This window comes from Coffea arabica, chromosome 10c (genome assembly GCF_036785885.1).
Source record: "Coffea arabica cultivar ET-39 chromosome 10c, Coffea Arabica ET-39 HiFi, whole genome shotgun sequence".
Classification (NCBI taxonomy): Eukaryota; Viridiplantae; Streptophyta; class Magnoliopsida; order Gentianales; family Rubiaceae; genus Coffea; species Coffea arabica.
In genome coordinates, this window is record NC_092329.1 from 48,041,641 (window position 1) to 48,069,446 (window position 27,806).

At 32.1% G+C, this 27,806-nt stretch overlaps 1 protein-coding gene across 2 annotated transcripts; it reads left to right on the forward strand.

Annotated features, from left to right (window-relative positions):
- The first annotated feature begins 16,466 nt into the window (after positions 1-16,466).
- LOC113713823 (IAA-amino acid hydrolase ILR1-like 6) lies at positions 16,467-21,906 on the forward strand. 2 transcript variants are annotated; one of them, XM_027237612.2, is made up of 6 exons: positions 16,467-17,128; positions 17,959-18,084; positions 20,403-20,717; positions 21,100-21,228; positions 21,334-21,453; positions 21,566-21,906. In XM_027237612.2, the coding sequence occupies exons 1-6, from the start codon at positions 16,589-16,591 to the stop codon at positions 21,584-21,586; spliced, it is 1,251 nt and encodes a 416-aa protein (XP_027093413.1). In that variant the 5' UTR covers positions 16,467-16,588; the 3' UTR covers positions 21,587-21,906. The 2 variants fall into 2 exon arrangements, with proteins under 2 accessions (XP_027093413.1, XP_027093412.1); XM_027237611.2 differs by having other exon boundaries at positions 21,334-21,906.
- Positions 21,907-27,806: the final 5,900 nt, after the last annotated feature.

Sequence of the window (27,806 nt, forward strand, 5' to 3'; positions counted from 1 at the left end):
TTAAAGCAATTAAAAAATCTTAATTAAAACCCATTTACTTCTTCAAAAGAATGAAATAGTGCTAAATCTCTCAAGCACTAAACCCTTAGTGCAACAAAACTGAGGAATATGTCTAAAGGTTTAGTGCTTGAGAGCTTTAGCACTATTTCGTTCTTTTGAAGAAGCAAATAGGTTTTAATTAAGATTTTTTAATTACTTTAATTTATTTGTTGGAAATATGTTTTTGCGAGTGATTTGTCAATTCTACCCCGAAAATTTGTAATCAGGTTGTTAGATGGTTTGATTCACAACTGAGAGTTTATTTCTAAAATGTAAAGGCTTGGTTTTTAAATGTAAAGGACCAATTTGCTTCGTTTTAAATGTGAGGGACGAAAAAAATATTTTTATGAAATGTGAAGGAGGAAACAGATCATTTTCTCTTGAGAATTTACTAAATATTTTATATATAGATTCTGTTTTCTCGATTTGTGAGTTGTCATCCTTGTGTTGGGGCCACAGTAATGTTCTTCGTATTGGTTCAATCTTTTTTGTAAACTAGGGAGTTGAAAAACCGTGCAACCCATGGTTTTGCATATATTATAGTGCCCAAGATTATGTGTAATTATGTTAAGAATGGACTTGAATATATACATGTATGTTTGTTTTTTCAGATTAAATAGTAGGAGAATATATTGGAGGTTTAAAAAGAGTATTGTTTATTGGGAAAACAATTTCAATTTACATTGAATTTATATATATAGTGAATATGGTGTGTTTGAATTAACAAGTATTTAAATTACATAGGAATAGATTTCTAATATAATATTTGGTAAAGAATGATTAAAATAGTGTAATCACACGCTAGAGCATGCATGTATACAGCCACGGATTTAAGGGGGGGCTGGTGGGGGCTTAAGCCCCCCCCCAAGCCGCCGGAAAACCCCCTATATATAGCCTGGGTCCATCACCAAGGCAATGATGTTTGCCCCATACCTGGCACTACCAAGATTGAGAACCTCGATCAGAATATAGGAGCTTTGTCTGTAAAACTGTCCGCAGAGGAAATGGCAGAACTCGAATCTATTACTTCGGCTGGAGTCAAGGGTGAGAGATACGGGCCTGAAATCAGCACTTGGCAAAGTTCTGAAACTCCACCTTTGTCAACCTGGAAGGGCATATGACGAGCAAGTTTGGTTTGATATTTCGTGGACTTTTGTTCAGCTTTAGCTTGGAAGAGCACATGAGTGCAAGTTTGGTTCTATATATATTTCGTGAACTTTTTTTTTGGTTTAGCTGTTTAACGTCTTGTGGAGTAATCACAGGGTACAACATGTGCAGTATTTGAGTTTTGCAGTAATCACGAGGTTCCCGGGTTCTGGACATAATATAATCGAGGGCTCAAGGGCTGGCCCAAATAATTTTACTATAAAGGTGATGCAGTTGTATCTTGAACCAATTGTTCAATTTGTGGTTAGCATGTTAATTTCCTATTTTCTACTTTAATGACGACACTTGCTATTTGAACTTACATGGGATAAATCTATTACTATATAAAAAGCATGATGAGTCTTTAGTGTCCTCGATTCTATAAAAGAACGTAAATCTCAATTTACTTTTAATAAAAAAGGATGAAATTTCAATGTATGCTAACATAACTTTTATCTTTTTTTAATTGAAAATAGTTATATTTATATTGATAATTATATTTTTATTTTTGCACAAGTGACATATTGGAGCATCTTCTCATAATGTGCAACTTAGGTGGTTTGTGATGTTATAAGATATTTAATCAAAGGTTATTTTTTGTCTTAATTTTAGTTATGACTATGTTACATATTTATAAAATAGACATACCTTTATAATTAAAGTTAATATTTGATATTTTAAGATATCATATATTTAAATAAAATAAAAATTATTTTGAACATAACATATTAAGGTAATTTTGTTCGAAAAAATTTTGGCCCCCCAAGGAAAAAATCCTGGCTCCGCCACTGCATGTATAGAAACATTTTGACTAAAAAAAGTGAAAAAAGAATAATTGTGGGAAATTGCATTGATATTTAAAGGAATTATGTTTAATTAGCATGAAAAATTATACTAGTTTATTAAGAATAGGAGTTGGAATGTGCATGATCACAATGACAATTGTACCTAGGAAACAGTCAGCATGAAGTGACAACTCCTAAAAGAAAAAGCGGTACAATAAGATACAATAATATGTTCTACAGAAGAAAGACTTGCGCCAAACAAAAATGACATATTGACACCCTTCTTTAATATTTTCTCTACTTAAAAAAGCTCAGATGATAATTCAAAGGTAGTAATAATTTGCTCAAACTAAATAATTTAACAGAGAAAAGCATTATTATTTAAAAATTATAATAATAACCATCATACTATTTTTAATGAAAATTAATAAAATAACTTACTAAATTAAAAAAAGTGAAAATGAAAGCACATTCAATGAAAATGATATAAAACATAAATTATGGAAAATATTAATTCTTTACATAAAAAGAAACTAATTGTTTGTACGAAGTAATTTAATCAGAAGGATAAACATTTTATGGAAACAATCACACCCTATTTAATGATAATAAGAATAATATAAATTAAACCAAAAACAAACTAATTGTCTGTACCAAATAAATTAATCATAACGATGAACATTTTATCCAAATAATCACAGGACATCTAATTATATAATAAGAATAATATCAATGATAACTTCTTTTTTTTTTAACGTAGACATTAATTCCTTTTACAATAGAATATAATTTAATGACGAGCATAAACATTTATTCAAAACTTTACTAATCAAAGGACAAATTAATTAGATGTCCCACATAGGGCTTGATTCCTTTTAATAGGTAATTTGATGAAAAGGATAAAGATATACTAACGGCATTTAATAATAATGAAAAACACAAATACAAGATAATTAATGAGAAGCATAAATATTTATTCAAACCGTTACGGATGAAATGAGAAATATGTCCTAGACCGAAATCAATTTTTTTGTAGTAGATAATTTAATAAAAAGGATAAACATTTATTGAAGGCTTTTAATAACAAAAAAAACACGAGCATTTAATAATAAACAACAGCATTAGAATACAATACAAGATTTAATATCCCAAAAATAAGGACACAAAAGTCATTTTTAAATGAATTAATACATTTTCTTGAGCCAAGAGCCAACAACTACAATCATTTCTTGCATTTAATAATTTCTACTCAACAACACGCAAATGTATTAGATACAAACCCAACAGACATGCATCCACTAAAAATTGTAATCCTTTATTGATCAACAGCACATCATATAATTATAACCCCTCCCCCCACCAAAAAAAAAAAAAAAAAAAAAAAAGAAGAAGAAGAGGAACAGTAAGAGGACGACGAAAATTAGCTCCACGTTTCCCTTAGCAACTTTGCCTATTAGTTTGGGAAAAAAAGCTTCTGTTTTACTGCAAGATAAAGATTAAGCAGTATCTATTGAATCAAACCAATAACAAAGGCATGGTTAAAAAAAATTAGTGATGATTACACTCTAGTTTTTGCAATTATAAGAATATCTCCTGAGTTTCGATAAAATTACTCTAGTTTTCTTCTCAATTTTTTGGTTTCGAGATTTACCCTTTTTTCTAAGGTGAAAAATGACAGTCAACATGTTGGAGTTTAACACAATAAGTTGTAGCAATAGGACAAGCAAGCACCACCTAGGGAGCCAAGATGTGAAATAATTGCCTAGTCCTACCAACAAAAGTAGATAACTATATAGAGTATTATTTGAAATATTATTTGAAATAATTACTGTAGCATTTTTTGTGATGTGATGTATATGAGATAAAAAGTTGATTGAGAATATAAAAAGATGGGTTGAGAAATGTGTTTATGATGCAAGCGAAATATTATTTAGAATAATACGTGTATCCAAACAAAATCAAACAATCCAAATAGTAAGTTGATAGGTACGTATTTACGAGATTATTACATATGATGGTCCAGGAACCTCACCAGCACCTTACAAGTCACGCAAGCACCGTGTTGGAAAAGTCTCTAATGTACTAGCATTCTTCTACTAATAGTAGTATACAGTAACATCATTGAGCTTGCATTTGTAGTTATCATCAAACTAATAAATTACACGTTCTTTATCCTTTTATCAAGTGCGTGCACACGCGCGCGCACATATATACATACATAGATATATATATATATTAATTAATTATTTTTTTTATATTATCAATGTATATACTGACAAGTTTAGCTGCATGTCACATTATGATATTCATTTACGCCCGCAGGTATATGTACTGACAATATATAAAAGATTCAATCTATGAGGGCAAATATATATATATATATATATATATATATATATATATATATATATATTGTATACCTAAAGTGGCGTTTTTCTTTGGCTAGTGTCGGCACACCAATTCTTGCAAGCAGCACTAATCATGTTGAAAAGATTTGAGTTACAATCGAAATCTTTCAAACCTAGGTACAAACAAAAACTAAATTAACACAACTAGAGTTTATTCAGATTGAGAGTTCATTCAGATTGAGCCTTTCAGGAGTCGTGCAAGTTATCCTTGGCAAGGGCCACATGTTGTCGTAGACAGATCAGCCATGACCCATTCCAACCCTGTTACGCAACAAATATTCAGCAAGATTGGCCTATGGAGTGAGTACAAGTATTGATCAACTGGGGAAGAGGAGCTTTAGATGCAAGGCTAACAAGAGGGATTATTCATTATTGAGTGCATATTTTTTGAAGCAAAAACAAAAACCCAATTTCGTTCTGGAGCTATTTTAACAATTGCTGAAAGGATACAAAGTTTTAAAGAGAAGAATTATTTTCCTGGAATTGAAGTTGACCTCTCTGACAAATGTGAAATTGTTTAAACATTTTTTGATGAATAGGGAATTCCATAATTGCGTCTCCCAATTTGTGGACTCATTCAACGCTTAATAGGGACATTTTTCTTGACAGCAACTACAGCTTAATAGGGACCCACGCGCCTTTGGTGGGACAAAACATCAAAAAGACATAGAAGTAGACGCACAGCAAAAAAAAAATTATTAACACTATGACCAAGAAGCTTATAAATTTATGTAAATAATTTACTATCCAAACACGTTCGAATTCTTCTGCTTTGCATTCCAAGGCAAGGCACGGAATAAAGGCTCAAAAGTATTTTTTTGTCAGTAAAAATTTAAATATTTTCCGTTAATCGGCAAGCCGTTTAGGAAGTAGGGATAATGGTAGAGTTTTGCGAAGAACTCATTTTTTTTTTCATATTTATTTATTCTTTGCTCTAATATTGGTCCTTGTACAATGAGCAACAAGAAGGAAGAAGAATACGAAGACTATTAAGAGAGATAACAAAAAATGAACCACTTGTTTTTTGGTTCAAATTGAGGCACTAAACACGCCATTTAGAAAAAAGGACTGTTCAAAAGGATGGAGTAGTTTCACTCCAGCATGGACGGCTTTCACATACTATTCTTTTGTACGAATGGACATGAAATTGAGCGATCACGACTGTGTAAATCATTAAGTTGTGTTTCCCTTCCTATATGGTCTGGCTTGGAATGGACCTTTCACCAATAGCAGCAGAGTCATTTTTCACATGCCATATTCTTGAGACAAGGCATTAATTTTGCAGAATGTGGAGAGAACAACGTCATGCTCCAAGGCATCTGCAATTGACGCCTGCTTGCCCACTGACACAACACATTACACGCCACCACAAACTTCTGCCGTGGCCGAATTGAGCAAGACATGCATTAATTTGGTCAGATGTCAATGTACTCGCGCGCCGAAAGTTCTACAGGATTTTATACTTTAGGCTTTCTACACTCCCACATGATAAAGGTACGGCAATAATAGAGGGGGTAGACCACTGTAACATTTTAGTATTAGGACACAATATCTGAATGACCCTCAAACTATTAAATTAGTTTATTTTTAGCCTTTTAACTATTAAGTGGATACTTTTGTCTCTCGAATTTGTAAAAGAGTATATTCTTTACCGTTTTGATTAGAGATAATTTGTAAAGGGTATATTCTTTACGTGTATATGAATATCACTCGGTACTTCTAAAATTTTAAAAATATCACAGCTCCCCCTAAAACCATTTCTTTTATAGCAATATCACCTTTGTATCGTTATAATATTCTTATAATAATCACTTAACAAGAGATACTTTTTTTTCCTTTCAATTCTACCTTTTTCTATTTTCTTATATTGAATATTCTACCAATTTAATTATAATATAAGATTTACATATTTTGCCTAAACATTTTCTCTTTCATAATGTTTCGCCTAAAAATTGTTAAAGTACTTTAGATAATTTTGTCAATTCGTAGCTATGATAGTAATCAATAGCCTCATCTCACTGATATGGAAGTTATGTGATATTTCTGAAATTTTAAGGATACCAAGTGATATTATCATAAACCTTGAGGATGGTTTCTAAAATTATATCTAACCAAAAGCGTGGAGAGTATATCCTTTTATAGGTTCAAGGGGCAAAAGCACACATTTAATAGTTGGAGGGTTAAAAGTCAACTTACCATATAATTTGAAAGCCATTCGAATTTTGTGCCCTTACTATTATTATCCATCTCCCGAATTACATATGTTTTAGTTAAAAAAGAATTAAACTTCTATATAAGACATAAAACAAGGATAAACTTTTATCTTATACCTTTAGAGCACGTAATACAAGAATTGAATTATTTATCTTATATCTTAATTTTATTTATTTGTTCAATTTTTCTTTATTGAGTTTTATGAGTTAGGAGAGTGAAATTTACAGAGACAGAATTAGAGGTGAGAGAGGGGCCATTCCCCCTTACCTCCCAAGGTTTAGAAAATTAGATCTTTCTCCTTTAAGAAATTGGAGATTTTCAAAAATATTCTTAATAAGTTTAAACTTTTATCCTGGCTTAATAATATTTTATGTATTATACCTAAGTTCAAACGTGTTACAATTTGCTCCAAGCAAATTTTCTAGTTCTATCTACGAAGAGTGACGTAGATTGCTCTAAAACTTCACATGCACCCAACACCTCAACGTGAAGAAGGCTGTGCACTACTGCAACCTTGTACCATCTATATTTATATAAATTTTAAGAAGGGATTTTTAGAATGATTAAGTCAAATACTTCCAACTCCTTATTCTTTTTTTATATAGAATTTTGATTTTTTTAAATTTGTTACATATCCTTTGATACCTTTTGAGCTCAAAAGGTAAGCACTATCTCCACTTATATAGGAATTTGGTTTGAAATTTATTAATGTGAAGGTAGATCAAGAGGAAACATTACCAAATCTACTAAAAGTAAAAAAGTAAACTAGTGTGAATACCCGTGCTATGCACGGTGTTGACATAATTGAAAAAAATGAAAATAAAAGGATGAATTAAAAAAGGTTAAAAAATTGTACTAACACAATTAAAATATAATATCTGTCTAACAATAGTTTGAAATATGATAGAATGTGTATATTATTAAAAAAATTACCTTTTTTCGGAAGATAGATCCTGAAAAAATAATAGAAAATGAATGATATATGAATAAAAATGAATGTAATTAAATGTTGTTAAAATAAAATACTTACAAATATTATGCATTCGATTTGATAATCTGTATGAAGGTGCGAACACTCTTCACACCAATCAACTTTTAGTACGAAAGTTAAAATTGGTGATTTAATTAATTCTGTTGAATTTTGTGGAATGTGTATTACAAATGAAAATGCACAATCTTTGCATGAATTGATTCGTTGGTTGAACAACCTATCACCACTGTCATGAGAATTAAGTACGTGCGAAATTCAAAATTAGTGTATTTTTTTATATAGTTTATAAATAGCATTATAAAAAATAAACATATATCAAGAAATTCTACCTTCCTTTGTAATTCTCTGAGATAAGAAGCATTACAATCAAATATGAATCGTGCATGTCTGTCTTGTAGATTAAGATGCATGTTATCACTGAAATCTTTGATTTGTATGTTAACATTGTACCCGCTTGACAAATAAAATGTTATATACAATACAAAAAAAATTGTTGAAATTAAAGGTACATGAAATTAATTACCTAACAACAGTGTCGACCATGTCATTACAATATATACACACTATTTTTGAAAAACGACCTTCACATAGTTATCCACAATTTTTGCATAGTTTATAGAACATGTTTTCTATGTTAATGCTCTGAATGTAAGGAAATATTCGAAAATATTTAACTTAGTAAGAATGAAAGAAGGTATAGGTTATGATTATAAATTTAAAAAATTTGTGCAGTAATTAAATTAAATAGAGTAAGTTTACTGTACGCATGATTATATATTCGGATATCCATATTCTCTTTGAATTTTCTATCAACAATGCTTATGATGTTATAAAATTGCTTGACCTCAACCACGTAACTAACTTTCAAGCACATGTATCATTTTCAAACCTACAATTTTTTGAAATACATGTTGATAAGAGTATGAAACAACATTAAAAATTTGATGTAGTGTTATTGATGGAACTCACCAACTGCGCAGGTATCGAGCAAAATCTAAATTGTGATTGATATACAATTTGCTAGCCTCCAATTGTACAATGTGATGGTCTTGCATAGTATGGTTATATTCGCTAAAAAACTATTCAAATTATATAGATTATAAGTAAAAACATTTGATTTACCTCTAGAATTTCGTACGCAAATACCACATGCTAGTAAAATATTATTTTTTTGTAGCAGACTGATATTATAGGATTTGTAGTATATTCAATAATTTGATACTTAAATCACCGATGAGGCAAAGTTTGTCTAAATAAGCTTTACAGTGTCCTAACTCCTTGCAAAAAAAAAAAGCACTAAATAATTCTAATTGGCATCGCAAGTTACGGCAACGTGCCAGTGCCATCTAGGCCTAATTTTTTTTTTTGGTCAAAATCTAGTCCTAATTGGTTCTGCTGTTTCTTGATCATATTGTATGCTTGCGAATTAGAATTGTATTGAAATAGCATGTGAATGAGCATTTGTCTTTAATTAAGGAGTAAAAAGGATTTAAAGTATAAATAACAAACTATAAATGATTTATGAAGTAGATTTTGGGAAAGTTTTAAATATTAAATTTGATTGGTGATAGGGTTGGTTATAACCCCCTACTTTTTATGCATTAAAATAAATACAAAAATCTATAACCCACTACTTATTAAGTTCTTGGGATTTTTTTTAGGGTTAAATATAGTAAGCCCCTTAACTTTACATTTAGCTGCACTTTACCCCTCAACTTTACATTTAGTTGCACATTTGTGATTTTTTTTGAAAACGTGATTGTAATTTGCAAAACTCATTTGCAGGGGTGGTTATAGGGTTACTGTGGTGACAAATATTTCTTAATTATAAAAATGTAACATTGTATTAAAATAGCATACGAATGAGCATTTGTCTTTAATTAAGGAGTAAAAAGGATTTAAAGTATAAATAACAAACTATAAACGGTTTATGAAGTAGATAGTTGGAATGTTTTAAATTTTAAATTTGATTGGTGATAGGGTTGGTTATAACCCACTACTTTTTATGTATTAAAATAAATACAAAAATCTAAAAAAAAGAATGAGAAGTTTGGAAGTCATTGAGAGGATCTCTACTAAAAACCCCTTCTGCAATACATATAGATATAGATAATAATATTCTACCTTTCAACTTAGTAATTCTAACTAAAAGGGAAAATTATATAGAAAATAAAAAAGAAATAATATTCGTTGGTCATGGATTTGAAAAAATCAAGAATGGTACCATTCATGAAACTTAAATTATGAAATCATTAACTAAATAATATTTGGTGTTTTTATACTTTTGTATTGAATTTTTATTTTTTATGTTTTACTCGCCAAATTTACTTTATAATAGTGTAACATTGACAACATGTTAAGTTATATTTTGAATAAAAGTAAAAAAATTAGGACTCTTAGTCCAATAGATGTAAGAAATGCCAATCGCAATCACTACAAAAATGAAAATCCTAACACACACAGAGCATATTATATACACATGTATATATGTAATTCTTATAAGTATATAAGAGAAAACTATAGATTTTTTATAGTGTAATATATATCTTGAATGAAAAATTATGATATTACTTTATTCTGATTAATTAGGTAGAAGAAAGAGGAAGAAGTAGAGGAAAGGTAAATAGAGGAGGTTGGGCATGGAGAATAGAGATTGAGGGCTATCCAAGAGTTTGGGAGAACGATGAGGGGAAAGGGATAGAAATTGAGTGGCGAGAATAGGAAAGTAGAGGTAGCGAGAAGGGCATGGTGTGGAGTTAAAGAGTGATGAAAAAAGTTGAAGAAGGAAAATGAACAACAAGGTTGGGCAAAAAGAGGAGAAAAGAAAAAAGAAAATTGTGAGAATATGACATAGGTGGAAAAAAATTATAGGAAGGATGATACTATGATAGGAGGTGTGAAGGTTATAGGAGGCATCAGATGGCCAGTTAGCAGGTAAGGAGGACGGAAAGAGTAATAGTTTTTAATAGTCCTGAAAACTCTAATAAGATGTCTTACAAAGATTATTTGTAATCTATATTAAAGTCTATGAAAAACACTATTTTATAAACACTCAATATTAAAGTCTATGAAAAACACTATTTTATAAACACTCAACAATTCTAATAGTACAAGATCGGAGATAAAATTTTTCTAAAATCGAGAAAAATGAATTAGTTATAACTTATTTCTTTACATTATAATTTTGATATATGGATATAATATGATATCTTGTGTTGACTATTGCTAAATAGGTTTATAATTACTCTATCATGTAAATCATTATAAATTAAATTATTTTATTCAAATTCTTATCGTATATTGGTAGGCTATAGGTAAACAAATTTTGGTTCCAACTTATTTAAAATATTAAAATTAAGAAAGTCCATTTTGTACTCATGAAGTAAGTTTTTTTTGAACATATTATGCATACGCTTTGAGATTTTTAATCTTTTTCATATACCCTTATCATGTACTACACTGTATAAGTATATACTATTATTTTGAATTGAAATATAAATGCACAGGTTAGAATGCTAATGACTAAAAGCTATGCAATAAGAGACAAAAATACTTAATTATAAGGCCGCTCACTCATATATCTCCTGCTAACTCTTTATATTAGAGTCAAGTGGTACCTTGTGTAAATTTAAGTTTGGAATTTCAATTCCTTAACAAATTTATTAAGATTTTGGATCAATCTCGTCCTCAAAACAACTTAGAACAATCTACATCCATTACAATTTCAAGATGGAGTTTAGAGTGATTAATATGGAGGATTAGCAATCAAAATATTATCTAGGGTCTTAGATCATGCTATACTAAATGAACTTTAACGTGTAATACTATGACTTCTAGATGCGCGTTAGTAAACTCTATATCAGCTGGGGGATGATTGGATTGGATGGTAAAATGAAAGGGATTGTAAATAAAAGATTTTAAATTCAAAACATCCGACTTATAAAAAAAACTTTATATTAGCTCTTTAATAATAAGTAAATAGTACCATTTAGTAAATAAAACTAGCTTACTAAACAAAAGTTGAAGTTTATAGGGTCCTTTTTCCTAAACGCATTTTGATTTATTGATAAATTGCCCAAATAAAATTAAAGATAAACAGGTTAACATGATAATGCATGATAACCATAATAATCTAGGAAACTGCGTCTAGGTTATTCTTTTATAAAAAAATTCTAATTTCCATTTGCACAATAATTTTAGCATTAGTGCATGATTTAAAATGAGTAGAACATGAGCAAATAAAATGTTAAATGCATTGTATCTTGTTGATATATCTTTTACATGTTGGCTAATATATAAACGTGCCTTCTGTACCTGGCAGCTAATGATTCGTTGATATTTTCGTCCACGATAAAAGATTCATAGAAGATCCAGGTTCTCGATAATTGTCAGTTGTCAGGTTCTCGATATATCTTTTATCGTTTGGGGGAAAAAAAAATTGCACAAAACAACGAAAGCACTACCACAATTACAATTAGAAATCACCACGGCTCTAGAACCACAGATTCTGATTTAAAAATCAACAGTTCAAATTCTTTTGAAAGTTGGAACTTGAACCGCCCTTATACAAACGGTTATGGTTACAGTTTTTGAACTTTCAGTTCAAATCCGATTTCAATTTAGATTTTATTCCGGTTACAATTTTAGTTTCTTCCAATTATGTTTCCATTTCTTTTAGTTATGTTTAAACACTTAGGCTCTGTTTGATAAAACTGAATTCTCAATACTGAAACAATTAATTTGCTGAATATTAAGCATTGAAAAGAGATATATGAATATCTGAATCTTAATGCTGAACATATTTATACTGTTTGATAAACATTTATAACTTAATGCTTAATAAGTTAAATTGTACAATTTTGCCCTTCTATCTTTTAATCCAAAAAGAAAATAGAACATATGATTTAATTAGCTTAAAATTGTTAGGTATGAAAATGACAATATTTATTTTTAAATTAAAGTACTATAAAAGAAGAAATATATTATGGAAAAGTCCAAATATCGGTGCAAATATATTTTTAAATCAGAGTTTGATAAGAAAAGTCCAAATATAAGCAAAAGGAAGTTGCAATACAAAAGTTTTAAATTCACACCAAATTATATAGAAATTTAATTATTTCAATGGAAAAATGTTGACGCAAAACAACAAATAATCAATTGGAAATAATGAATTTGAGATCGGTGAGTACGGTAGCAATAAAAAAAATTGGGAGGAAAAAAATAACAAAATTATGAAAGAGTAGAAAGATGGAAAAAGATAAGGAGTAGACAGATGTGAGGAGCATGAAGAAATTGTAAAAAAGTCATTAAATAGGGAGAAAATAGAAGTAGAAAGGCGTTAGAAAGAGAATGTCAGGTTGTTTAATTAGATAAGGATTTTGGATAGAGAATATTAGGTTGTTTAATTAGATAAGGATTTTGAATGTAATTAACAAACAATGATAGATTTGGTAGATAAGATAAAGTAGTTGAAGTAAATCTCTTGATTCTTATCAAATTAAGCATTCAGTTATGATTCTTGTGCTGAAAAAAATATATACAAATTCAGCACTACTTAATAAGTTCAGCAGAAAAATTTTTATTTATCAAACACCCAAAACATTTGAATGTCTGAATGAATTCAGTTTCAGCATTTTTTTATGTTATTAAACAGACACTTATTGTTATAAAATTGATTCTAAAAAAATATGACAATGAATATACGCAAAAAAAGAACTTTATTGAATTATCTTGTGCAAGGAAAATAATTTATCCAACTGAATTTTAATTAGTTATAAGGTCTATGCTTACTAATGAAGTGAAAAAATGGTTTTTGGGTTAAGATTGGGACTGAAGGTGTTGGATGTTGACTATTAATAAAGAATTTTAAACTGGTCAAATAAGTTGAGACAGCAAGTATTATTTTAGGCGGTTTAAATCGGTTTGAAACCGTCGGCTCTGGTTTCGGTTTAAGTTTTTGGTGAACCTGAACTTAAGTCTTTAATCACGGATATGATTCCAATTTTGATTTCGAAAATTTGGTTCCAATTTCAATTCAACAAACTATTGATTCGATTCCGATTTAAACTTGAACTATAACCACCCCTAATTGCAATGATGTAGGTAGTTGAATAATGATTGTAAGATATTAATATAATAACACGCACAAACTCAATAAATATTGTGCCTTATGGGAAATTGTGTTTCATAATTAGTTCTTTCAATGTGATTTCAAATCAACCACATCACCACCCATAAGGAACTATCCCATGATTATCAAAATCCTGCTCCCTATACTAATTTGGGACTTACGCTTGAGATGCCTAGCACTATTAGAATAATACTTCCTTCGTCTCAATTTGATAGTTCTGTTTTCATCTCGTTTGTCCTAAATTGTAGTTCACTTTTCAATTGAAGAATGTAGTTGTATTTTAATTTTCCTAAAATACCCTTATTCAATGTGAGTTATTATTACTATAAACCTACCCCATTTAATGAGAGTTGATTCTTTTTAAACCATCAATTCAAGTTCCCATAAAGTTATACTCTAATTAATATGAGGGTATTTTAGGAAAATAGTTACCTAAATTGATTGTTTCAACAAAATGAACTACTTTTTCTTAAACTGTGTAAAAAAAAATCAGGACTGTCAAAGTGAGACGGAAGAAGCAGTACCCAAACAACTGAATGGGAGCCTCTATAATCACGAGGGGTGTGCAAACTTTAGAAAACAATTAAAAATTCGCCGATCCAATTTAAAACGAATTTCAGTAAAAGGAGGTTCGGCTAAACAAAGTATAGCCAATATATAATGTTTGTTTGGTAAAACAATTACGAGCCAAACTCTCAAAAATTCTTGTAACAGATATCTCGGGCGCGTGTTGAACAAAGGTAGAACATTTGGGGGTTATCAATTGATACAATATGATACATAGTGCGTTACTTGTACTTGATTACTTATTGTTAGACTCTTTTACTACCTGATTAGTTATAACTTGAAATGCGAATTTGGAGTTCTTGTTTATTTGAATGGTTTTTGAGAATTGAAATTATGACTTGGGATTATGAACCTGTTGTTACTGGATAAGTTTTAACTTATCTTTTTTATTATTTGTTATTGTTAGGATTGACGAATTTTAAGCCTTTGACCTTTGAATACGTTCAATGTTTATTGTAATGATGTTTTTTTTTTTTCATATTATACTTTTTGAGCTAAATTGAATGAATTTTGTGAGAAGAAAAAAAAAAAAAGAGATCTGGTTTTGGTACCACAGTTCTTTTGTAGGAAATTGAGATTTTTTTTGCTTACTACTCCCTCCGTCCCACTTTGATAGTCCTGTTTCTTTTTTCACACAGTTTAAGAAAAAGTAGTTAACTTTGTTGGACAAGTAAATTTAGATTGCTATTTTCCTAAAATACCCTCACATTAAATAGAGTACAACTTTATGGGAACTTGAATTGATGGTAAAAAAAGAATCAACTCTCATTAAATGGGGTAGGTTTATAGTAATAACAACTTGTATTGAATAAGGGTATTTTAGGAAAATGAAAATACAACTACATTCTCCAATTGGAAAGTGGACTGCAATTTGGGACAGACAAAAAAGAAAAACAGGACTATCAAAATGGGACGGAGGGAGTATTAATATTTCAAATTTGGGATATTACGGAATTATTAATTGTTTAGGTGAAATCTAGCCACTAATATCCGATTTATCAAATTAAACTTTGGACGATAATTGAATATTGAGAATCAAAATTTTCTTTTATCAAATTCTCGATTACCGGCCAATCAATACCTCCAATAGTCATTCAAATGTGTCACTGCTGATGTGGCCTAATTCGAGCATTCAAACCTATTTTTTCAAAAGAAGAAAAATTAAATTTAGAATTAGCTGTTCAACTAATTAGGATTATACAAGAGTATAGCCCAATCTAAGCGCTAATTGTTGTTTGCTATTGCATCGGCAATCAAATCACAAACGATTCAGCTCCAAAAAGTATCATATAAATGTAAGAGAAAATAATAATAATTATTGATATGTATATATATACGATAAGTTAGGTAAATATTTGGTTTGTTTGGATTTATTTTTCTGAATTTTTTGCAGAAAAATTACTGTGATGATTTGATATTTATGAGATAAAAAAGTGATTAAAAAATATATTTACAAAAAAACAAAGCAATTTTTCTTTGAAAAATAACAATCCAAACACACCCTAAGTATACTAACGGATGCCCGAAGAAAATCCAAAGTACTCTCTCCGTCCCATTTTGATAGTTCTGTTTCTTTTTTCACACAGTTTAAGAAAAAGTAGTTAACTTTATTGGAAAACTAAATTTAGATTGCTATTTTTCTAAAATACCCTCACATTAAATATGGTACAAAAAAGAATTGATTGATGGGAACTTTATGGGAACTTGAATTGATGGTAAAAAAAAAAAATCAATTTTCATTAAATGTGGTAGGTTTATAGTAAAAATTACTTACATTGAATAAGGGTATTTTACAAAAATTAAAATACAACTACATTTTTTAATTGGAAAGTGGACTATAATTTGGGACAGATGAAAAAGGAATACAGGACTATCAAAGTGGGACGGAGGGAGTATTACACTATATTAAATCAAATCACCGATTTTAAATTTAATTAAAAAAAACTCTCTCTTTTGAAGATGCTTTTCAAGTCAAAGTTTCAACCGCTTCTTCCATCCCGTAATGGTGGGTCCCAAATCTACCGCGATTCTACGCCCACTATGACAACAGCATTTTCCCAACAACGAATTCAAACACGTGACTGAGTTGGGCAAATAAAAGTCTTTTTCATTATCCCCACGTGTTCATATTCCAGTACCGCAGGAAACCCACTCCCAACCCCCCTCCCCCCAAATTTATAGTGCTTTATCTCCCAAACTCCCCTGTTTCTCTGACCCTCTTTGCACTTCTTCCTTTCTCAATCCCCTTAAAAAACTCCAACTACTGACTTATTTTACTTCATTTCGTCTCCCTTTCTTGTTTCTGAAGATGTTGAAGCTTAATATTTGTTTTTCCCCGATCTTTTTGTTGTTTGTTTATTGCATGAAAAGCTCATCATCATCAGCAGGAGCAGCAATTGGAGTTGGGATATCCAAGAACTCTCCAAATGATCACGGTGACCTGTCATATTTTGAATCAGCTCCAAAACCATGTTTCAAGAATCTAACCACAATGGAGCTGATTAAATCCCTGAATCAAACGTCTTCAACAAGGCCGCAGAGTTCCTCCTCCTCGTCATCAGAATCAGACTGTACTGTTTGGACTAAAGAGTGCTCTGAGCAGCTTCTCTGGCTTGCAAAACAGCCAGAGAGTGTAGAGTGGATTAAGTCTGTGAGGAGGAAGATCCATCAGAACCCAGAACTTGCTTTTGAGGAATATGAAACTAGTCGGCTCATTCGGGAAGAATTGAAGAAAATGGAGATTACTTACAGGTTCCCTCTAGCTACGACTGGGATTAGAGCCATGATTGGGACTGGCGGACCTCCTTTTGTAGCCATCAGGGCTGATATGGATGCTCTCCCAATTCAGGTACGTTTATTCATCCTCTCGTTTCTGCTTATACATTTTTGTTTTTAAAGAAAATTGGTTTTTTAGGTTTTCTTTAGTTAAACAACTTGCATGTCATTTCTTGTAATTTTCTCTTCTTTAACTCAAACATGTTTTTGACAAAAATCAATGCACATGCTCTGACAAAAGGAACGACACAACCTACCAATTAAGTTAACCACGGTTATTTGAGTTGTACTGAACTTTTTAGCACTTCTATCTTTCATTAAAGATGATAGTCAACTTGATCGGGGGATATTATTGATGAGTCTTGCTACGTGTAAGATTACTTTAACATGATTGTGTAAGTGGTAAAGAACTCATAAAACTTGATTAGGAGATGGCGAGTCTACTAGCTATGTATAAGATCACTTAACATGATTTTTTTTTGTGTAAGTGGTAAAAAACTTGTAAAACTTGAGGAGATAACGAGTCTTAGCATGGCCTGTGTAACTAGCAAGGAACTCCGGAAGGATTTCGAGTTTGCACTCTCATGTCATGAATGATCATAGTCAACTTGGCAAAGGATGACGGAGCAAATCACCACCATTTATATATAGTAGTACGATTTCCCGCCAAAAAGTGGATGCAATCTTATACTGGCTGGTAACAAACAATAAAAATTTGCCAAGCACGAAAGAAGTGCATAATTTATAGTCCACGATGCTGAACAAATGATCATTTCTCTGTTTGCATAAATTTGTGAATCAGTACATATTGGGCAAAAGATACCCTTATACATGACATGTTTTTGTTAGTCAACCAAAGATTACCAAATTTTTGTTTGCTGTTTGGTTTATTTCTGGCCACAGGAAGCCGTTGAATGGGAGTACAAAAGCAAAAATGCCGGCAAGATGCACGCTTGTGGACATGATGCACATGTTGCCATGCTTATTGGTGCGGCAAAGATTTTGAAGGCAAGAGAAAAGTACTTGAAGGTTTGTTTTCCTCATTTAACTTCACAAATTAATTATGTCCATCAACTACATAGTTCTTCTATATATGGTGATCATTGACAGACAGGAAAAAAAAAAAAAAAAAAAAAAACTACACAGTTCTAACTACTCAATTTCTTTCAATCATTATAGACGATTGTTGACTGACATGTTTGCGTTGCAAATCTAAAAATCCTTTGCTTATTTCAAAAGGGATTTTTTTCTTTTAACTGACTCTTCCATCTTTTCCTCCCACCTTGTGATTTTCGGTTAAATTAATATTTTTTTCACTTTAATTATCCTATATGCAAGTTGTAAAGAGCATGAAAAGTGAAAGAACTGCAATGCATCTTTTACAACAATTTGAGGCACTGCACTATCACTTTTCTCTGTATTAAATGGGGGCATAATTTGCTGCCCCTTCTGAATTTGTCATTTGGGTTTAAGGTTTTGGACGATTTTGTTTTAGGCTAAAATGTAGTCCATTGACTAGTTTTTGGCTATCATGGTAGCTTTTGCACTGGGCACCAATGCTTTGTAAATCATGCACTCCAGAGAAAAACAGGTGCCTCTGCTGCATCTTTTTAGAGATTCTGCCTGCGATTTCCTGCTTATTAGTGCTTGCTTATCATCGTCTTTTCCCTTGCTGACTCGCAATTACGCTAAGTGTTATCATACTGTCAATAGCAATTTCATGGCCCAGAAATTTTGTAGCATTTAACGTCCTCGGTATAGACAAAACAGACCAACACCCTCTACCCCCACCTGAAAATGGATGACGAGTCAGTTTAGTTTGCCTGCGGTTTTTTTAAGGTTAGAATTGTCGATAAGGTTTAGATTTCTAAGACACTGACAATGACTGGAAAATGAGTGCAGTGGACCACGGTATTGATACCATTACACCCTTTATTCCCGCCTGAAAATGGTTTAGTTCGTTGGTGGTTTTCTAAGGTTTGAATTGTCTAAGGTTTAGATTTACAAGACACTGACAATGACCGGAAAATAGGTGCAGTGGACCACAGTATTCATACCATTCAAGCAGTTCCAAGTAATTTCTGCGTAGAAGACACGACTTTGATGCAAACTTTTCATACTAGATCTAGACCAGAAATTTAAGAATGAAGGCAAGTGAAGATAAAAGCTGTGAACAGTTATTGGTTATTAAGTTCTGTACTCTTTTAAGACAGTTCATGGATGTCCTTTGATTTTGACGGATTAACAACCTGTGAGGACCAAATATGATGCGTATCTAGGAGAACCTTTTTCCACTGTATGATATCCCTTTTGAAAAATCTCAAATGGCTTTGCACTGATGTGATAAGTGCAAGAGACGTTTGCCAAAAGTTGAGGACAATATTTACCAATCCCTTAACATCCTCCCCAGTTTGTCTGATGGAACTTGTCTTAGCTTGAAAGAGAAAAATGAAAACTACTGTTCTAACAGATTTAGCCCTTGGATTATGGGCCTTTTACAGTGGTACAGTGTATGCACTATCACAACAATTGTATATACGAACATAATAGATGTATACATGAACAACACTGTAAGAAATCAACATTTTTCAGTATGGTAAGTCTCAACAGTTTAATTCAATAAGTACTGAATCTAAACCACGAATTTGACTCTGCCAATATATAGGCCTGTTATTCTTCCTTCCATCTTATTGTAATGACCAGCTGCTACACCTGTCACCGGGGCGGTCCACAAGATGATATAAGATTTGCACAACTGCATAATAACCAGTGAATTCATACGTGGGGTAGATCTAACTGTTCAATTGTATCAAAAAGCAATCTAAGGCATCCGTGGGACCATTGGACTTACAGGTGACAGGAGAAGCCCTGATCCGTAGGGAAAAGTTAATTCTTTTGGGTTGGATATTTTGTTCATTGCACTTTTTTCTTCTCTAATTCACTATTTGGAAACCTGCTCTTTCTTTTTTGCTTTTTTGAGTTGAGAAATTTTAAGAGACATCTCTAAGTCTGTACCAGAGTGTTCGACTTGTAGCTTTGGAGATTCCGATGAATTCATCCTCATATGCATTCTGAAGATGTTCAGTATGTTGTAATATCAAATTCTGCTATATAATTAACTAGATTGGAGTGGGGACTGATTTAGTTTCAAAGTCTTTCGCAGAATGTTTGATACGAAAAATTAGTTGAAACTACTCAAAACTATCAAGTCTTTAAACAGAAGGGATGAGAAGAAACTAGAAATAAACTGAATCCAATGCAAGGAAATCCTCTATCAGTTCATTCGGAAGACAATGATGGAAGACATTTCTACTTGAGCAACATATTAATAATCATAATCTATGCAGGGGACAGTGATACTGATCTTCCAGCCTGCTGAGGAAGCTGGGAATGGAGCAAAGAGAATGATAGGAGATGGGGCAATTGAAGACGTTGAAGCCATATTTGGACTTCATGTATCACATTTGCATCGATCAGGCATCATTGGATCAAGACCTGGACCTCTACTTGCAGGCTGTGGCTTCTTTAGAGCCACAATCAGCGGAAAAGAGGGTCAAGCCGGGAATCCTCATCACTCTGTCGACCCCGTGCTTGCTGCCTCAGCTATTGTAATCAGTTTACAAAACATTGTGTCCCGTGAAGCAAATCCCCTGGACTGTCAGGTGCGCGTGTATACGAAAAAAAAAAAAAAACAAACTTCAACCTACAGTCTACTTTACAGTCCTCAATTTTAGCTATTTGGTAAAAGATACCTTGGTAATTTTATCAAGATAATCAAGTACTTCCACAAAACTCAACAACGCAAGAAATGTTATGTAATGCTGCAGTCATATATCTAAAAAATGGAACAGGAAGATCCCATTAATCATTGTCGGTCAAGTAAACTGGCCATTAGACAACCTGATAACAACGGACTCCTAGAACTTCTCAAAGTAGGAACATGTGGATGAATGGTAAAAATAATCAGATGAGAACATTATTCTGATGACTATGCATAAGATGCACCAGTTGCTGATTGATTTCCGAATGCCTATCAATTTTCAGGTGGTTTCAGTAACGTCCTTTAATGCTGGGGAAGATCTAGATTCTATACCTGATACGGTCATACTTCGGGGCACTTTCAGGGCTTTCTCTAACACAAGCTTCTACCAAATCCTAGCAAGGATTAACCAGGTTTGTCATAAAGCATTGTTACTCAGATCAATTTAGCTTGCTTATGTCTTCTTGTGATCGTCCCAACAAAGAAGCTGATACTTGAATATGCATCATCCGATACAGGTCATTACAGAACAAGCCAGAGTTTTCAGATGCTCAGCAACAGTTGAGTTGTTTGAGAATGAGGATCGGATTTATCCACCAACGGTGAATGAAGAACAGATGCACGAGCACGTGAAGAAGGTCTCTATTGACCTACTAGGTCCTCAAAATTTCATGCTTGTTGAGCCAGTGATGGGTGCTGAAGATTTCTCATTCTACAACCAAGTAATCCCTTCTGCCTTCTTCTTCATAGGAATCAAGAATGAAACTTTAGGATCTATCCACACAGGGCACTCACCACATTTCATGATCGACGAAGACATCCTACCAATAGGTGCCGCAACTCATGCTGCCATCGCAGAAAGATACCTCTACGACCGAAAATTATGAAGTTAAGGAACTCTTAACTTGTGCAATAACTAAAACCTCTATTAACCGAAACTAACATTTTCTTCCTAGGAAATTAGTTAGATGAGTAGAGGGAAAGACGTTCCCCTGGTGGTCCAGATGGATCCATATTTTAATTCTTTGTTATTTGTCAATATTAACATGTTATTAATTCAGAGCAATTATCTGCTTTGTTGATTTCATTAAGAGATGGCTGAGCTCCTAATGCCTTATTTGCATCAACCTTGCAAAGTGGCACACCTTTCACTATTTATAATGGGTATATCTTTTGTTCAATGTCAGTTATCACATCTGTAAATTGAGTAAATTTTATATACAATGACAGTGTATACATTATTACGGTTGGATGCATGACACAATTTAAATTTAAACAAGTTATCATTCATTCAATGATGATAGTGTATACACTGTCAGTATATAAAAGATTAATTCATATAAATTTAATGTTCAAATTTAAATTAAAATGATATGACATGCATTAAATCCATCAGTGTACATATTGAAAGTATAGAAAAGAAAATTTCTTTAATAATAGGAAGATAAGACCAAGAGGGTGACCTTTAGTACTCTTGCAGCTTTGCTTGATCAAATTCTTCTGCCAAGTGTCAACTACCAAAGTTTACTAATAACTTCCAAGCGCAATAGCTTACCAAAAATTTGACTGTTGAAATTTGAGTTCAAATTTACCACCATCTAGCGCTTTATATGTCGTGTGCAATACCATCCATGCCGTTGTAGTGGGAATTTAAGCAAGTTTTAACAACACTAAAACCTTTACAAATTAATAACTTTAGGACCATACGAATTCTATTAATTTAAAGACATATCAATTAGTTGATATATTAATAATTTATTAATTTATCAAGTGTACTAATAATTCAAAGAAACACTCAGTTAATAAATTAAAGCGTTATTTTATTTTATAAAACTATTAAGTATTCTATGAGCATAAGGAGGCTAAAAATCTAAGAAATATAAACCAATTCATATCTACTTTTTTTTTTAAAAATCCATATCTAATTGATTTATAAAAATAATTTAATTCTATTAATGTCCTCAATGTACATATGTAATTGATATCATTCAATTCTAGTAATGTCTTCAATGAGATTAAGATAGATTTAAATTTTAAGAAAAAACTAACAATATACTCATATTTTAGAAAAAATATGATATGTAATTTGGTGAATTATTAACTTATGATATGAATAGGACCAAACGGTTATGTGAGGTTTTAAAAAAATCATTATCTTATTATTTTATCAAAATTATTGATTTAGCTAAGTTGGGACCAAAACAATTATTATTCAATAGATATTATTAATTTATTGAGTATTATTTTATAGAAAATTTATTGTAAACTACCACTAGATGCTAATTAATGCAAAACTACTTCAAACAAAAGGAAAAAAAAGACATCAAAATAGATTTTACATTAATAAAACTACATTTCTTGGGAGAGGGTTGGATTAAGATGATAAGGTGGGAATGATTATAAATAAAATGTCATGGGTATAGGAAGTCCCACGTACCAAAAAAAAAAAAAAAACAGAGAGAAAGAAACTGCATTTCTCAGAATAGGAAAGCAAAATCTTGAAGGTAGGATCCCAAATTTTGGAAAGTTCTAAGGCTATGATCCAAAAATTGGACAATTGTCGTGCTACATTCTTTCCAAGAATTTTTTAGAAAGTTCAATGGCTATGCTAAATTCTTTCTTTTTTTTTTTTACAAGAAAGATAGCCTTCCAAGAATGAATTTTTTGACATGACAATTGGCCGATTGTTGGAACACGAACTTTGAACTTTGTAAATGTCTTTTTTTTTAAAAAATTTTAACTTGTAAATGTTTGGATGCTAACTTCAATATTTTCAAAATAATTAGAGTTAGTTTCACCAATTTTGTAACGTATATTGTTTTACTTTTTTCACTTGTTAATTTTTGAATGCATTAGAATTTCTTAGTAGTGCTTTGCATGCGATACGAACTGCCATAAACGTTGCGCTTGCGCTAATGGATTCTGTGGAAGCTAGAATTGTGTAATCTCTATGAGTTTGTTTCTGGAGAATTAGTCTTTCGATCTCTTTAATTTCATACACAATATACTTACTTTGTCCCCTCATCTTAGCGTTTGATAAAACTGAAATTTGAAAAAAAAAATCTGAACTAATTAAATTATTGAATTATTAAGTACTAAATCTGATACATTTGAACGTATATTACACTAAGTGATAAGTGAATAGTTTATTACTTATTTTTTGGAGCAATTTTTGTCTAGAAAATTTAGTGCTACTTAATTAATTCAAAATTTTCATTTTTGGTTATCAGACGCATCTAAATATGTTAAAATCTAATTTCATTAAATGTTGAAGTGGATTATTAAACAGCACCAGTCTGCCCTATACCATTTGGATCTGGGGCATAAACAATCAATTGTTCCTATGTTTTTCGAAAATGTATCTGTCTGTTGACAAATTCAAAATCACTATGTGAGCACTCTTTAACAGAGTTTTATTACCAAAATAAAACTATTTATCATGAAAAATAAATCTCTGTGAGTTTCAGTACTATACTTGGTGAAAACGTACCGCACAAATTCAAAATTCGTGCTATTGGCCAATTCTTGGCCAAAAAACTAAACTAATGGACCATGCCTCAGATCCATAATGTCTCCACAGTATCGAAAACTAGGGTTAATTCCAAAAGATCTCCAAAAAATATTTTTTCTTACTTTGGCCCCTTGAATATTGAATTGAGTCACTCTAACCCTGTGAAATTGAATACTTCGCAATTCGAGTACCATTGGCATATTTGGCTCCGTATCTGATTGAGTTGATACTGTGAGATGCACAATTTAATGTGGAAAGACTAGATGCCCCCAAATAAGTTACATTGAATGCGTCATGGTAACAATACCTATAAGTATATATAGTGGATCCATATGCATCAAACTATTGTCCGTACGGGCCAAAAAAAAAAAAGATATAAAAGGCAAAATAGACCAAATATGATTTTCAAGTGCCTCATTATTTTTGAAAATGGGAAAAAGTATTTTAGAGATTCCATGTGTACCATTTAGTTTACACAATAGTTTTTGTGTGTATTGATTTGTTAGACTAAGGGATATATTAAGAACATAGTCTATGAGTCTATCTAACATCATTGGGGTGATATGGTCTTTTTCAAAATAGTATATATATCTCAGGTGAGCAATTCAGACAGAAATTAGGCTTGCTATGTTGATTATACTTGATTAGAAAAAAAATTAAGTACCATTTTTTTTGTTTGGGGTGGGGGGGGGTGTGGATTGATCTAATTCAACATTAAGGGGGACAAAGTGAAGAAAAGGTATTTTCTAGGTGGGGCTTTTTAGAATTTACCCTAAAATCTTAAGGGGAGCAAAAAAGACCGTGCATTGTTCCCTTTTTAAGTCAATACGTTATATCTATATCTAGTTCCGAACTCTTTTGGATGAATCTAAATTCGCTTATGTGATAAAGGCCCATTTAGCAAATGAATTTTTTGAATATTTGTCTAAAACTTTAATATAACTTATTGTAGAAGTTATAGAAAATTTTTTTGAAATATGTAAATTTTTGGACATTTTGAAATGTATAATTTAAAATTTTGATAAATTTTTTGAGATTACTGTAATTAAACTCGTTAAAAAACTTGTAGCAGACAAATTTGGCCAAAAACTTATTTGCCAAATAGGGCCAAACTTCAATCATAAATTAAATGCCCCTGGGGATTGGGAATAAAACTTTGATCAAAGTAATATCAGAATCAAATTGCCCTCGCATGCAAAACCTGCAATTTGCATGCAACGTAAGCAGTAGGCTAAAATTGATAAAGGATTACGCCCAGATGAATCATTATACCTACATTTTCAAATAGGAGCACTTCAAAAGAAAACTAATGAAATATACCCAAAAACAAAGACTTTTAGAAAGTAGAAAGTTCATGGTCAAGCAATTGGCCGAGTGTCACGCTCGAAAATCCAGACTTGAAAGGCATTCTCCCTTTTGCTAGCTAGCTCCTTGGAAATTTCTTGCATGGTCGGTCGAGACTGAGGACGATGTTGCAGACATGAAAGTGCAATTTTTGAAATCCCAGTCACTTCATCTTCAACTTTTGTTGTAGGAGTTGAGAGCCGTTGGATTAAAATATCTTTCAGAAAGAAACATGCCACGGGGTATTGTCAGGGACAGAGATGACGATGACGACCACAATGACGACTCAAAAAATATTGAGGAAAGGTCACCTGCAGGTAGGGGTGGGCACGGGTCGGGTACCCGCCCCGAATGACAATTGGCTGACCCGACCCTAATATATCGGGTCGCTATTTTTTTGACCCTAATCCGCTCCGATCGTTCTCGGGTACCCGATCTTCGGATACCCGAAAAAATAGGGGCGGGTCATAGGGTACCCGCCCCTATTTAAAGAATGCAAAATCTTGTATATGAAGAATAGGGGCTCAGTGCATCAAGAATAATAAATTTTGGTAGAAAAGAAATGGAAAACTGACGCAAGTGATGGAAGATTGGCATTCATCGTCAGAATTCAAAAGCTTTATCCTTGAACATTAACCACACTAGAAGATTGTGGCTTTTTCAGTCTCCATCTTCAGGCCAAACTTGCACATGTAACCCAACCAATTATTACCAATGGTCTATTGTATTGAGGTATAAACGGTTCGAAACTCTATTTTTTTTCCTTGACATTTCTGTATATTTACTCTCTCTGATCCATTCATGACAGAAGACGTGACCAAAAGATTGGAGTTCATCTCGCTTGCAGTAAATAAAAGATTGTTTTATTTGTCCCAAAAAAATATGCATTTTCCAGTCTTTCTTTCTTTGAAACGTAAGATGCAGGCAATGTGATGCATATGAATTGTTGGAAGCAATTAGGGTTTGGAATAGCAAGATGCAGCATTCAAGCACTAAGACTACTCAACAAATCAAAGTTTTCAACTTTAAAATGAAAAAGCATAAAAAACAAAAGAACTCAAGGCTCAAGCTATTGAAGGTCGGCATTCTCAAAAAAACAAAAAAATAAACCTCCAGATGAAGGTACAGCTTCTGCTTGAGGCTTGAGAAATCGAAATCCAAAGTCTCTGTTGAATCGTCTGCTTGAGGCTTGCAGGCTTGAGTTCAACTTGAGAAATTGAAGAGATGGAGAAAGGGAGTTTTCGAGAAGGAGAAGGGGAAAGTAAAGTGAAGACTGAAGAGTGTCGGCCATTAAAATGGAATCATTTAGGTCAGGGACCTTAGGGTTAATACTTAATAACTTAAGATATTATACAATTGCCCCTATATTTTTAATATTTATATATTATACCCCTGGGTCGGGTACCCGCGGGTTTTTCTTTTTATGATCCGTATCCGTATCCGAATGTTTAGGGTACCCGACCCTATTTGATCCGTTGGTAGAAATCGGATTGGGTATCCTATTTTTCGGAGCGGGTCGGAGCGGGTCGATCGGGTTTTCGGGTTTTCGGATTTTTTTGCCCACCCCTACCTGCAGGGTGCTTTCCCACCATCACCTCCAGGGCTAGGACGCCAAAGCTGTAAACGTCGCTTTTGGCAGTTAGCTCCATGAAGCAAGCATACTCTACAGTTCATCAGACATGGAAGAGGAAAAATAGTATATTAAGTAGAAAACCACCGGTCCAAAGCCTTGTGGCCACCACCAAAGCATTAAAAGTTTGGTAGGGTAGGAGGCAAGATTTGTCACATTAAAATGACTTTGTTTAAAAAATTCAGGTAGGTTCGTAGTACATCCATCTAGTTCAGTGATGATTTAGTCCCCTTTGGATTATCCTCGGGCCTTCTTAGGTCTGCCACCTCCCCCTAATGTAGGATAGATTAAATTATACAATAGTTATCGTCTCTAGAAAAAAAAAAAAAAAAAGAGTAGAAAACCAAGAAAAGGCTATACTATACATATTGGATTTTCCTCTAAATTGGTGTATATGAAATTTCTTTGCTGCATGTGTCGCGCCCCATTTTTTGAATAAATAAATAAAGATGTTTGATAAGAAAGATAAATGGTTTGAGAAAGATGTTTTTGATTCAATTTTGATT